General features: G+C 42.0%; 1 protein-coding gene across 1 annotated transcript in view; it reads left to right on the forward strand.

Annotated features, from left to right (window-relative positions):
- Window positions 1-14,868, forward strand: part of rttn (rotatin) — a 30,729-nt gene that overhangs the window by 8,470 nt on the left and 7,391 nt on the right. The window contains exons 16-39 of the mRNA XM_083995117.1: window positions 9-125; window positions 692-831; window positions 1,416-1,587; window positions 1,679-1,778; window positions 2,228-2,313; window positions 2,962-3,079; window positions 3,631-3,727; window positions 3,830-3,895; window positions 3,999-4,190; window positions 5,203-5,445; window positions 6,228-6,384; window positions 7,484-7,650; window positions 8,271-8,490; window positions 9,506-9,634; window positions 9,812-9,922; window positions 10,460-10,618; window positions 11,021-11,098; window positions 11,860-12,058; window positions 12,233-12,330; window positions 12,430-12,517; window positions 12,856-13,057; window positions 13,343-13,433; window positions 13,775-13,925; window positions 14,151-14,288. Coding sequence (XP_083851243.1) covers window positions 9-125; window positions 692-831; window positions 1,416-1,587; window positions 1,679-1,778; window positions 2,228-2,313; window positions 2,962-3,079; window positions 3,631-3,727; window positions 3,830-3,895; window positions 3,999-4,190; window positions 5,203-5,445; window positions 6,228-6,384; window positions 7,484-7,650; window positions 8,271-8,490; window positions 9,506-9,634; window positions 9,812-9,922; window positions 10,460-10,618; window positions 11,021-11,098; window positions 11,860-12,058; window positions 12,233-12,330; window positions 12,430-12,517; window positions 12,856-13,057; window positions 13,343-13,433; window positions 13,775-13,925; window positions 14,151-14,288 — 3,319 coding nt within the window. The remainder of the gene's footprint in view (window positions 1-8; window positions 126-691; window positions 832-1,415; window positions 1,588-1,678; window positions 1,779-2,227; window positions 2,314-2,961; window positions 3,080-3,630; window positions 3,728-3,829; window positions 3,896-3,998; window positions 4,191-5,202; window positions 5,446-6,227; window positions 6,385-7,483; window positions 7,651-8,270; window positions 8,491-9,505; window positions 9,635-9,811; window positions 9,923-10,459; window positions 10,619-11,020; window positions 11,099-11,859; window positions 12,059-12,232; window positions 12,331-12,429; window positions 12,518-12,855; window positions 13,058-13,342; window positions 13,434-13,774; window positions 13,926-14,150; window positions 14,289-14,868) is intronic.

Genomic DNA, 14,868 nt, shown 5'->3' on the forward strand with positions numbered 1-14,868 from the left:
ATCTATAGGTGAATGTTGCTGCCAAGGATATCCTGCTATTCCTGCTCAAGGGACGATTGATGATGACAGCGTCAACCTGGGACAGATTCAATGAGGCACTTTACCCGGTCATGCCCATATTACAGGTGCTGTGCTCCCTACGGAGGCTGCGTTATATTTGTACTACAGAGCTCGTAAAGCAGCATCATGTTAGGAGCTTATTAAATTATATTTATGGAGTCGGGAGGCGGGGGAGTGGTGTATGTTCTCCACAATCAAAAAAGCTATGATCAAAAGTGCAATTTTAGCACTCTTGGGCCACAAAGCCTGCATATTGAGCTGCCAGTGAGAAAAATTTAGCTGTTCTCTCATTTACATATTCTGTGTTATATTGTTTCCTTTTTGGGTGAAAAAAAACAAGCTTTTATTAATTGTTCAGTTTCAGGCAACAGAAAGCCTGGAAATTCTTCATGAATATACATGAGATTTTGACTAGGCTGTCAAGTGTGATTTAATTCAAGGAGGCCATTCAGAGATGGGCCCGCCATGTCAACAAGAGACGAAATGAAACCACCCGTAATCAAAGCGATGCATATTTTATTTACTGTTGTGCTGCTTAGCTGGAATTCCCCATTGTTAGCCCCATTGTCTGGCAAGGCAGTCTGAGCATTGTGTGTATTTCTCTGTGTGTGTGTGTGTTTGTTTGTGGCAGGGTTACGCAGGCATCGAAGAGTCACTGGGAAACTGTGTCCTGCTGATAAGTGACATGTCAGACGTGGCAAGAGACAATGCGTTTTCAAGTACCACCAAACTAAAAGCAGCGCTCCGACTCCTTTTCAGTAAACAGCCAGCGTGAGTCAAGCCCCTCTGGGTCTTTGTTTTGTCAATGTTTGTATTTATGAGTGTCTCTGTTTGTTTTAGGTATTGCGCTCTGATAGTATCTGTTCTGTGTGAAGTCATTTTATTTGATTTATTTTTTTGAGTTTGATGTTAATGACTCAAACTCCCACATGTCTGAATATTGTGCTTAATAACACTTGTGACAGACATATTACCACTGTCTGATGCTGTCAGGTGACAAACTCATCAAGTCATCTCAATGCTCTGTGAGGCCTGTGTAAAACAGCTATTCAGTCCCAGTCTATGAATATTAATGGCGATAGAAATTAACACCAGACACTGGCCAAGAGACAAGCTCTCAGAAATTTTGGCAACAGCTAATAGATTTGTCTTCCCTGCCAGCCACTTTTTTGACAACTAATTGTCATTTGGATGCTGTATTGAAAAAAACATGAACGGCTGGGAACACTTGCAACTGTGTATCACTGCTCTGTCGAAGATATAACACTGGTTTATCACCTCAAATTGTCGTTTAATGCTGTTAATAATGTTATTACATCAGTATGATTTTCAACAAAATTCTCAACTTCAAACAGGGTGAGAATAGCGGCAGTGCAACAAATCCTTCCACACCTCTCCGGCACGGATGAAGCTGGAACAGCCAGACCAGACCTCGATCAAGCTGTGATCTCCACACTGCCCAACCTCTACTGTCTCAGAAACCCTTTAGACATTTCACTGGATACAAGCAACAAGTCTGTCCTCAAGGTATGAATCTACAGAGTGAGAAGAATGTACTTGCATCTACTTGCATACAAACAGAAATAAGTGCTAACTTGGTGTGTTTGATGGTATACAGGTGGAATCTGTGGAGAAGCTGTTTTGTATCCTGTCCTCAGACACTGTTGACATCTCTCTGAGAAGATCGGCGGCGGAGCAGCTGTCTGTGGTGCTGCAAGGTGAGTCACCTGTCAAAAACAAAGAAGTGTATTTCAACCAGTGACTGGTTACACTCCCCACAAAACATCCTCTATGTTTTGTATTGTTGCACTCTACAAGTACCTGGAAGCCTGTGTCACAGCAAAATGGACAAGCACAGTGCAATTGCCAGCATCCACATCCTATACTATAACAGTTGTGTTGAGAATGAAATTGAGCTTGATATTCAAAAAGTAGAGAGTCAGTGTATGTATTTGATTTAAAACACTACTTCAGAGGTTTGTGTGATACATAAGTAAAAAATCTCCCTCTTATAAAAATAACAACAAAGTCTTTGCCATCACACCACCAGGTACAGTATTAGACAAGAAGGAAAAGCAAACAAGCAAACCCTTTTTATATTAAGATTATTGTTATTATATTCTTATTTTTCCACTCTTTGTTGAGTTGTTCTCTGTCTTCCCTGCAGACACAACAATGCACCCAGTGCTGAAGAATCTTGGAATAACAGACAAAGTCATTTCTTTCATTATGGGGAGCATCAACGGCAACAAGGTAAAATAATAAATAATGAAGTGAATAAATAGATAATACTTGATTTTGCAAAGTGATAAAAGGTTGTTTACTGAGGGAATCGCCATTGAAGCCAAATAAAACAAACCCTGTGTCTCAGACATGCGATCACAACTGCTTCCGTTTATGTCCATTTCCTTATGTGTTCATCTAAGTACATGTGCTGCCAGAAGATGTGCAGGAAAACCACTGAGGCGTGCATGATAGAAGGATGAAATGGCCTGTATTAATAGTGTCAGACAGGCCCTGGTCAGCAGGGATTTTTGCCCTCTAGTCACTACAGTCTGCTGATCATTCCCAGGCCTTGAATCAGAAGCTGCTAACAGGGGTAATTGTCCAACATGTCTGGCCACATGAAGGTGGAAGAACAGGGCCACAGAGAATGACTTGTCTGAGCTAACAAGGGTGTATAAGAGGGATGCCTACAGGTTGTATTTGTCCCAACCCACCATCGCCGCTAACCTGCACAGTCACTAAATTTGGATTTTGCTTATGCGAAGTGACAGTAAAGAGATCCTGCACATTTGTATGTGTGAGACAGAGCAGTCGGAGACAGAGAGAAAATCTGTGTGTTTGTTTGTGTTTTCCCTGCAATTAAACATCAAGTGCATATGTTGCTGTTTTCCCCAGAGCATGGATTGCCTGCTGGAGCCTTGTATATGTATCCTGAGGAAGCTGGTGTATGCTGATCCATCTCTGAGGCACAGCCTGGCACAACGCAACCTCCTGCTCCTCACATTGCTCAGGGGTACATTCACAAGACAGCTCATTAAGTAACAGCTATACACGTTGTGTTGTGTAGCTCCAGGGCACATTCTCAAAAAAGATGACAAGTTATCCATTGATGCATAGCTTTTAACCATGTTGTCACACTGTAGTAAGTGGCAGATTACAATGATGCAACTGGTTGCTGTGGAGCTCATTTATTTGCAATACTGTTGCTTGTCAGGCCTTCATTTCATTGCATTTAAATTACAAAATCATGATTGTGACAACCTGTATATTTTGAGCATTATGGTGATTTTATACATATAAAGTTTGGTCTAAAAGTCTTATAACCACTTTACAATTCTAGCTAGGGTGGACCAGGCTATTTATTCATTAACGTTTGCACGGCTGATTTTAAAGCTCTCACTTGTTGCATTAAGACTTTAGGTGCTTAATTTCAGAGTCATACTGATATGAGTAAAGGAAGTGTTTGTCTCTAATGAAATTTCAAATGTAAAATTCCTGTACGTTTATTTACAAGGCACAGAGATAAAGTTTATGTATATTGTCTATGTTGTGTCTCCATTTTAGCCTCTTTGATATTAAAGGAGACCAAAAGCAGTGGAAATGAGATTGCTGTCCTGATGAGTTTACTACTATTCGATGAGATTGCTAGCATGGAAATATGGTAAGTTGTTTTCCCCTCTCTTTGGTGTGAACCCACCCTCTAATAACAATGTATACGTCCGTGCAGCAGTTTGTTTGACAAAGTTCCTTCCTGTCACATTAGGTCGGACAAATCCAGCACCGATGTGACTTTAGCGCCGTTCTCCCTACCACTGACAGTAATACGCAGGTAAAGCGAGCCATTAAGTTATGAAGCCTAACCGTTTCAATACGGGCTGCCTCCTCGCTTATTAAACATGCCTTATACTCAATATTTAACACTTGTGTCCCAGGTATAACATCCCGTTCCAGGCAGCGAGTCATCACGCCGTCAGTCCGTACTGTTGTATCCTGCCCTCATCCTCTGGCCTCCTGACCCTGGCACCCGCCCGCCAGGCCCTGCAGGTGGCCTGGAACACTGCATGGTATTCTGGGATAGACAACCTCCTCGAGGAGCAGTGTGAGACCTCTTCCACAGCTCTTGAGTGAGAACCTTAATGCTTTCTCTTCTTATTAGCAGAAAGTCTAATTTTGAGTTGATATGTAAAGACTATGACAGAAAATAGATTGGAGACCAAGGGAAACCAGCGTCTCTCTACGTAATACAATAATATATGTCAGTAATATTACTAATACTTAATATGACAGTGACTATAGTTATTTGTGCAGTTAAAGTATTATCATTTATCTGCTGTTTTAGTGCTTAACTGAATCTGCCTAGATAACTCTTCCGTTTTGTTTGTTTTAAGTGAAATATTTTGGGTTTTAGAGAAACTGACCAGAACAACAATTCCCTGACAGTTTTTTTTTCACACTAAAGAAAGAGTCTGCTACATATCACAGTAACACATTGTTCTCTCTTCTAGACGATTGTAAGGAAGAATTATTCTCAGAGGCTTGGCATCTTGTGTTTCATCTGTCTTCATTTACTTCTAATGTGACCTAATTCAAACAGATGAGAATGTCTCTCACACATTCATCCAGCTTGATTACAGCAAAGATGTTTAAAGCACACTGTAGATGGATCAATCTGTCTGAAACTACATTTTGTACATCTTCAGGACAGGTTTGTCATTGAAACCTGAGAGGTATCTTCCTACGACTTATCATTCTGTGTTCTAAGTACAGCTCCGTGCACAAGTTCAACCTTTGATGTTATTGTTGTGCCTCATTAAAATGTAGAATTTAATGTTTTTCCCCTTATTTTTGACATCGTTTTGACAGTTTTCTTGAGAAATACCTCTGGGTTTGAGCTGGTATGATCACTGCTGCCCCTGCTTAGTTTCAGTTGCAAGTGATTCTCAGAAAACATCTCTCTAAGGATGACTCATAAACGTCTCATCCCCCCCAGATTGGTGATCAAATATGTTTGTTAATGCAGTCATTAGTATGCTTCAGAGGCTGCTGCTTATGCAACATACTTGTCAGCACATCAATAGCCATGTAATCTGATTTTTGAATATATTTTTTAAACCATTTACATTTTGCTCCCCACAGTTTTCATCCTGACTTGAAACTATCGGCGGCCCAGGCTCTGTCGCTAAAGGCGATGCACCTTCCTGCCGCGCTGCAGGACTGCATCCAGACCATCGTCACGGCAGCAGGACACAGCTCTGTGACCTCTGCGCTCTCCAGGCTCGGCCTCTACTTGCTGATTGACAGATTGGCTCTCCCTCACATCCCCACCCACAGCTGCAGAGACACCCTGAGCTCCCTCACTTGGCAGGCAGCAATGACCAGGTACTTAGCACACACAAATCTAAAGATTCATGTGCAGCAGTTTCACATGCTAATAACCAAGTCAGTAAATATGTCTTGTTAAGGTTTATGAATTAAGAGAATAATGGGAGGGTTTTATAGCTGCCATTATTATCACTGCTGTGGAAGAACAAAACAGTACTTGCTGTGAACCAAATGTTTTCCATGGCTCAGTGAGCACAGTATGACTCCTTCTTTTGTCTCATTTTGCAAAATTGGCATGTATCAATGGCATTAAATTATTTGTCTGTTTACTGTGCACTCTAATAATGATTAAAGTGTGATACATTATTATTTCATTTTTCAACTTTGATTGATCCACATATTTCTCAAGTTTTAAACCACTCGACAATAAAAAATGTAGTTTTTCTTTATAAAACTATTACAATTATTGGCTAAAAAATGATCTGCTCCAATCTTTTAGCTTCACCTCAACATTTTGAACAATTGATATCTGTCACTACCTCCATGAAAGAACTTTTATGTATTAATTATCTTATTATCTCTCTCTCAAAGTAAAGGTTTGCCATATATTGTTTTGTGTAGGTATGTCTGTCTCTTCTATCATTTCCATTATGCATTGATGTTTGACAATGAAATAAGAAAACAAGATAAAGAAAACAAAAGAAGAAACATTGGGAAAGATAGGTGGATAAAATCTTAGTGTCTTTGTCAGTGCACTTCAGAATATGTTATTACATGTTCTTTTCCGAACCTTTTCTCTCCGTCTTGTTGACATGGTCTTTGTCTCTTCATCCCTGCAGGTTTCTTCAGGTGCGTCCAGCCTGTGTTGAGGATGAGAGGTTGCTTGTGGGCATTGTTGCATTTTTGAATGCCTACTTCAGACAGATGCACACCGAGTTCACATCTGGCCCAGAGGACAAGGACCTGCGCTGGATACTGGAGCTGCTTCTCAACCAGGTACAGACAATTTCCGCTCTCTGGACAAGCCTGAGAGGAAAACCCCATAGAGCAGAGCTGTATTGTTTTTTTTGTGTGTGTGTGGTTGTAGTTTAAAGGGATATTTGATTTTTTCGACACTGGCATTACATTGAATCCAGAGGTTGAAAACTCCCCAGGTAGCCAGGAGCTGTCTTATCAATTTGTATTATTTAATCATATTCATACACACTGCAGTAGCTCACCTTTGGTGTGTGTATTGTGTGCCTGTAGAATATGCGTGTATGTGTGTGCGTCACTGTTAGCTAGTAATCTGGTTAGACACTCAGAGGGGTATACACCTGTAATCAAAGCTTTAATAAATCACACACCGTCAGACAAGCCAAACATATTACTCTCTCATAACAAGAGAAAGGCAGTATCACAGCGTATCACCTCGTACCTGCGGCACAGATTATTTCCTGAGCTCTTAAAACAAAGTTGGAATCATACTATTGCCTGAGGAGAAGAATCACCACACTGTTGTAGTGGGGAGAGCTGCTTTTAGGATTTAATCAGTATCACCTTGGCTTTCTCATTAATGTGTGTGTAAACAATAAGCCCTCCCCTGGCAGCTAAAGCAGACTCAGATTGAATGCCTGGTAGGGGTGAGCAGCTCTGCTCCAACTTTCCTGTAATTACTGAGCTGTTTCAGGAACATCTGTCGCTCCCTACACTTGCATTAACTATCTGCTCAGCATGCACCGCTCAGTAAGATATTCTGCATCTGAGTTTTGAAAGGAGAGCAGGAATACACTTGTCAGCTTCCTCCACATCTTCCCTCCACGGGTCAGTTTGTTTGAACTGAGGGGCTGGCAGATAACTTTTTGTTTAACTATTAATCCGCTAAAGTTAATAACCCGTCTGTACATGTGTGTATCTTCTGTGCATGCAGAGCACAAGAGGGAATAAAAAGAATACAAAAGCTAATAAGGCATTCATAACTCAAAACTAAGCATGCAAAATAAAGTAAAATCAAGTTAATAACAAGCAAAGAAGTTGTGAGGATGATGCCAGTCTGAAATGATTACATGGAAACAAACAAACATACCAATTAAAATTAGATGTCAATTTACTGCAGGAGACAGCGTCCCTCCTTAATTTGCTGCTTGTTGTGGAGACCCAGACCTCAACCCAGAGCCCAGGGGACCCAGATGAAGTGAAGAACCACATCAGCCAGAGACTGCAGCGAGAGCTCACCAGCTTCTTTAATACCTTGCTCCTCTGCCTGACATACACCACTGACAGGTACCAGGGTTTCATTGCAGAGTCAAACTGAGGGCAGTTGAAAAGGTCCTTTGTTTTGTCTTCATTACAATTGAGGTATTAGTTGTAAAGCTGCAAATGAAAGCTCTATGATAAACTCACTTCCTACATTATCATACTGCAATAGGAATTAATTTAGTTTTTATTTGCTTATCAGATATGAAGTAATGATATTACGGAGGCACAGCTGACCTTCAAAGACCCTTCTTCTTGCAATATACCAGAATATTTTCAGCATCAATCTCTTTTTCATAAGAAAAAAAACAAATTATTCTCCTGTTAGTGTAATGTATTGGACTATACTCTTAGGTAATGCTGCTCAGCCTTCCTATGGGGCTGGGAAATTGATTAACATCCGCATGTAAAAAGATAATGATGACTTCTGCCACTGTAGGGGAAATGCTTATTTCAGTTGATCTGTGATGGAAATGCTACGAACTTAATCATTTACAACATGACAGTGAATGCTAAACACATAGAAAGTCACACATTTATGATTAGGAATTGGTATGCCGGTTGCCTTCATTGTCTTTTCTTCTTCCCTCCTGTCTTGTCTGATGCGCTTGGTATTTCTCTCTCTCTGTCCTTTCCTGTCTGTCCAGGCTATGTCTGGCATTAGCAGGCCCCTTCAAGAGCCAGCTGGCAGTATGTTTGCTTCGCAGCCTGCGGGTGTCTGACGCCCCGCGTTTCTATGGCCTTCCCAGCCTAGAGAGGACACTGCAGGGCATGGTCAGCCTGACTGCCCAGCCTGGCTGGAGCTCCCACTGCCCCGACCTGGAGCCTGTCTCCCTCTGCTCCAAGTATCTCAGTGGGCTATTAGAGGTATGTGCTTGCATGTTGTGAGCATGTGTGTGTGTGTGCTTGTGAACGGCACATGTGTTCAGCTCCCTTTCTGCACACCGTTGTGCATATGTTCATGTGTTACATACACATATGCAAGCAGGTCTCACCAGAGATGAGGCTGCCTACAGAAATGAATAAAACAAAAAGCACAGTACTTTCTGAGGAATTAATTAAAATTAAGAAAAAATATGGTTGTGGGACATGAATCACAATAGGAAAAAATCTCATTGATTAGATATGCCACACTGTGAAGATGCTGATGAGATTAATCAACCTTGCCTATTCCATCTGTTCAGTTGTTCAACAGTCCATAAAACAATAGTGCAACACAGTGTAGACCAGCTTGCACAGCAGTCCTCAGCACAGAGGTGTCCAAACTTTTATTTTTGCTTGGGAATGAAGCCCCCTGTGGAATAGACTATTCTGTTTACACAATGAGCAGCATGTATTAGATGAGGAGGGGAGGCTAATTTCTTTTTCAGTCAGCATCTCCAGTAGCTGCTTCATAACAACCGGATATCGAACTTTTTCACCTCGGCCTCCTCAGCCCCTCTGACCCACCTCTCACCCAGGACTCCTGGCACTGTAGGCACTGTAGGGCCCTAAAGCTCAGCAGGCCTTAGGCTCCTCTCACTTCAGCTGCTCTTCAGTGCAGTCCCACATCCTGATGGCACATCAAAGCAAAATAATTAGTCCCTGTTGTATTTAGCATTTTGGATGTAGTGAGTTGCATGACAAGTATACAGTACTCACTCAGTAACTCAGAAAAGAAGTGCTCTTTGTTCAATCAACCGACTTTGTCTTTGTTGTTCAATGGCAGAAACTGGGAGCAACATGTGATAACAACCATTCACCAAACCCAGAAAACGTGCAGTTCTGGCAGCCATGTTTTTGTAGGATGATGCATTTTGGATGGGAAACAATGAAAACACATGATTACACTGCGCTGCCTGTCATTTCAGTATTCCCAGTATAATCTCTGTCTTTTGTGCAGGTGATCTCCTCATTTTATGTCGAGTGGGGAGGCAACTCCATGTCTTTCATGGGGAAAGGTGTGACAAAGAATGCTGTCATCTGCTTGCTTCACCTGTCCCATGAGATGTTGGCTGAAAACAAGGACAAGGCAAGTGTCTATGCTCAGATTGTGCTGCAAGGACGCTGGTACCGGACTGACTGCGTCCACGCTGTGTGCTACAGACTGAGGGATTTACTCTTTAAGCAGACAATGGATAACACAATATTAAACGCTTTTGGATTGCACCCAAAATCATGTTTTCCCCTTCATTTGGTTCTGCATCAGGACTTCATTTCCCAGTGGTCTTTGGGAAATGAGGCAGCTGTTGAAGAGGCTAATGCCTCTCATCTGGGATTGGCCTGGCTCATCCCACTATGGGTGGACCGCGATCAAGAGGTACAGACAATCTCCTCTGTTTTCTCATTTAATTGATCATAAACTCATTTGTACACTTAAACATTTACAATACAGGACAATATCTGTCTAAATATTCAGGGATTTCCTATTGATTTTACAGCTTAACTTTATGAACTCTTTCTCTCATGAAGTGAAGTTTGTAGATGCTTGGCTTTTGCAACAAAACAAACCTCATAAGAGATGCATAAAAACTCTCAGACAAAAAGAAGCACATGACAGACAGTCATACCAAATTCTCTGTCTCCAAAAATAACTCCCCACATAAGTGAGTCGAGCATGCGCCCTTGACAAGGTAGACTCTGTCTTTGCCATCATCAATTTAAATGCTTGTCTAGTGTTATGAATAGACACTGTAGCCAAATGCACATTTAATATTGCTATAGATAGATCTCTCATAACATTAGCAGCTTCCACCTTGTTTTGAGGTTATTGCCCTACATCCATCTCTTCTTATTTTTCTCTCTGTCCTCAAACATCCACTTAAATCTGTGTCTCCCCCTCTCTCTCTCATGTCAGGTGAGGTTTGCCAGTTTGGGTTTAGGTGGAGCTCTGTCCTCGGTGCCCAGCGGGTGCCAGGCTCTGTGTGCTAGCTGTCAGAACATCAGCGGAGGTCTGTGGGGCACATTGCTCAACATCCTCCTGGATCAGCAGGAGAGCAGCATGGTCCGCAGGGAGGTAAGGATGTTCGAGCTGCAACTGTGCTCTGTAATTGTCTGTACAACCCAATTTTTTCCTTTTTTTTTTTTTTAATTCCAGGCCAAAATCTAGATCGTTGGACTGTTTATTTTCACATTTGCAGTTTACAAAAATGACCCTCATCTCTGGCAGATTGTTAAAACTCAACACCCACTGTTGGCGCTTTTTCCCAGAATTACTCTCAAGTGTGGTTAACACAACCATGAGACACAGTGAAAGCAAGGCATATTTCACTTTGACTAAATGAATGGTCAGAAAATGTTGTTGGCCTCTTATGTATTACCAGCCAAACACAGGCAGATGGCAGTGTTGCTGATGCAGTCTTAACTTGACCCAGTGTGTGTGTGTGTGCGTCTCTCCTCTTTCGGTTTGTGTACCCAGGCTGCATTTATCCTGCAGAACTTGCTGGTGATGCCCATGCCTGCCAACGCAGAGGAGGCCAAGGACTCCCACTGGCAGGTCAGCAGCTCTGCCAGCCAGTTAAAAAGCTTTTATAGACCATGAACTGTTTTCTCTCTGCTTCTCTTTCTGTTTCTATCTCCCTCCCTCCTGTTCCTAACTCCTCTCTTATTGAGCCCCGCAGGGTTCAAACCAGGGGTGTTTCTAGAATGGAGGCTCTACTGGGGTGCAGGCTTCCAGCACTCGCATCCAAAATAATTAAGTTTAAACACCAACAGCATCTTAATTTTGGATGTCATTACTTGTGAAGGGAGCTGTATGTCAGAGGTGATAAAATCTTCTTATCTTTTAAAAGCAAGGCTTGCAGTTTACAAAATCTGATCTAGTTGTAAGTGCCAGAGAAATGTTTATCAAGAGAGATATTCATAGCACAAATCAGGCCACAGAGAAAAAGAAAAAAACAAAACAAAACTCTGAGATCCAGCAATTGCCATGCAGGGACTTTTAGGGGAGAAAAAAACAACAAAAAACTAGGACACAAAATGTCATCCAGTAGATGTGAAATGCCAGTCACATCACTGCCACAACTAAACTTTACAGGGTGAATTTCAGTCACACATTTGTTGCGGAAAATACAGATCTAGTGACAGGGGTTCAGGTGAAATGAACCCCTCTGTGTTAACTCCTATTCTTATTCTTGTTATTTCTGCTTCTTCTACTCTGTTCTTACTTTAATGAAAGGTTTGTGGAGATAATGCATCCGTTTTTCTGTGCTCTCATCTCTGCATCTTTCACATATCCAACCCCCTCTCCGCTTCCAGCACCCGTGTGTCCATGATGAGGTGACTGCTGTCTCTTTGGTTGGTCTTCCGGCACTGCAGGCTCTGCTCTACCACTGTCAGTACTTCCAGCATGTGGCTCTCTCTGCCTCCATTTGTTACAGAGGCAGGTACACGTTCCACCTACAGCCTCGTGCTGGAGCCAACAGTGGCGCCAGTCCTCAGGACAGTGATTCACTGGGTAAGCTGTGCTGCTTGTTTTTATGTCAAAATACCACCCTCATGATGGAGCACAGAAAGAGAACCCACTGTTCAGTTTTGATTATATGAATCTGGAAATCTACAACCATCACTTGTATTGTTGAAATTTACATTTTTTTTCCTACCCAATCATTTTGTGAACCTGCCTCTGTAGATTCTGAGAACTCTCTGTGGTTCTGGAGATGTGACCCACCAGCGCCGACCACCATCTCCAGCAGACCCTCCAGCTCCCTCTCTACATCCAGCACCGTGGTCAGCAAGCCACTTGTACCTTCTGATAGACGCACCAGCAAATAAACAGCTACACTTAAAGTCAAGTGGATTCTCACTTCTTAATGTTTTCCATTACAGATGAGAGGCTCAGGGCCACACACCCCTCCGGCTCTCTCCTCATTGAGCATCTCCGAAGACGCCCCTGCCAGCAGACTGATGGCTCAAGGTACTACAAAGAGAGTGTGTGTACGTGTGTGTGCACACGTGCGTTCACAGTCATAGTAACACTGCACGGTTTAGTCTTCACACCGCATAGATCTTCACATTTTCCTTTTGAAGAAGTGAGCCTCATTGTGGTCTGTTAAACTAAACTAAAGCCACACTGTTTGTATTTCCTCTTACATAAGACAGTTTAAAGAGTTGTCCTCTGATATTCTGCCTCAGTTTGATGTTGTTGATTATGTGGTCAGAGTATCTCCAGTCACAGACCGAGACGTGATTCACACAGTGTCTGTACCGTTGGGACGGGCTTCTCTATTAGTTGTCTATTGATGTGTCTCATAGGCCAGAGTGACACAGACACCAGCGAGTCAGTTACCTCCCAAGACTCCCGACAGGGCGAGCCCTCGGCCGTGGAGCCCGTTGTCATGGTAACTCCCGACCTTCTGACGGCCCACTGTGGCCTGCTGACTAATCTGCTGGCCATCCTGCCAGATTTTACCCTCACTGCCATCCGACACAACCGGCTCCTCCAAGCCTTAGCCAGGTAAAAGGCCACATGCTCATTACACATTAAACACAGTATAATACAAACAAAAATATAACAGTTTCAACAGTTCATTACTTATTACTTATAACACATTCATTGTTGTTGTTTTCAATAGAAATAAAGCTTTTGTCAGTGTAAATTGATTATAAAATTAACACTTCAACCCCAATAATAATAAAACATGAATAAATATGTGCATATTCTCTCCAACAATCGGTCATAGCTTTAATCACCTCTATCCAGTCTTTTGCAAATACACACTTCTTTTCTTTTCATCTTCAGTCTGGTGGATATCAGGCCCATTGAGAAATGTCTGACTGAACTGAGGACACCCAACGTCCTACCAGGACAGAGAGAGGACATCAAGAGTCAGGTAAGAAACACTCGGACAGGCAGATCTGAAGAACTTTTTTTTCCCCATTATCGTGACTAATCACTAAGAACATGTGCTGGTACGTTTCAGTTTCAGTGTCAGTGTCAGTTTCAGTGCAGCAGTGCAAAGCTGTCTCAGGCTATCTCCAGGTTTTAGTGTGGGTGGAATATTCAACAATCTCATACCACTGCTGTCACAGCTAGAAAGATTAGCTTTTACTTCCTTACTCTTTTTTTTTAGTCTACATTAATTTTACCTGTAGTATAAACTTATCGTATATATAAAGTTGTGCATGCATGCTTGTTGTCTGTATTAATTCCTGCCTGTGTGTGTGTTTCTAGTTTGTGACCCTGCTTCAGTTCCTGTCCAGCTTCTCTAAGCTGCTGCAGTCATGTGTCACGGTGAGCCAGGAGCTGATTCCTGAACTGGACTTCCTGAAACAGCTGTTGACCACGCTGGTTGCAGTGCTCATGCTGGACATCAAAGGATTAGGTCAGACTTTTATAATCAGTTCGGATTTAAATAAAAAAAGTTCGATAGAAAAGTTAGTGTGAATAGTGTCCCATATCCCATTTATATACTGTATATATCTACACACTATCCTGTATGTATTCCCACTCTCTCTGCAGTGTGTCCCACAGTGTGATCTGTGTGAGTGTGACTTTGTTGGCTGTTCTCATGTCATAAAATGTGTGACTCACTCTTTCCCCTCTTCAGATGCAGGTACCCGGGACACGGTTTGTGCATGCTGGGCAGACGCGTTTATGCTCCTGGCTACTCTGGTGAGGAGGGACAGCTCAGCAGTGTACCCATCTGTCTCTGCTGCGCTGGGGAGACGCTGGCGGACATTCGCAGGTACACAGATACTCGGTTTCAGATTGTGTGTGTATGTGTTAAAGTGAGTGAGTAAACATGACAAAATGTATAATTTATTTGATTACTTGCACCATTTGATTAATTCTAATCTTGCAATATAGATTATTATTCACAATATGCAAAAATAGATGATTGTTTACTTCGGTAACATTTAGGTGTTTCATTGAATTTGAATTAGCCACTGTACATAAAGAATCAAGATCTTGACACATGATGAAAATGGGCTGTAAAATCATTTTTTGCTCAATTCATAAAGGCTAATAATCATGATTAGGGTAATTATGCTGTTTGCAGCAACTCACTAAATCATCAAGATTAGCATTTTAGCTTTTGTGCAGCCTTAATTCTGGTTCAGACAAAAGGAGTTTTTATCATAATAACACATTTGATGCATCATTACTGCGTATATTAACTTCCCTGAGCTCGGATAAGATAATTGCATCCTGTCCTTATACTACCTCTACTCCTCCCACTCATCTTCTTCTGTGATTAATGGTGGAGCAGGGAGAAGTGATGAGTCCAGTAAAAGATGAATGCTGAGCCCTTTGTCCATGTTTTA

This window comes from Trachurus trachurus, assembly GCF_905171665.1.
Source record: "Trachurus trachurus genome assembly, chromosome: 20".
Lineage (NCBI taxonomy): Eukaryota > Metazoa > Chordata > Actinopteri > Carangiformes > Carangidae > Trachurus > Trachurus trachurus.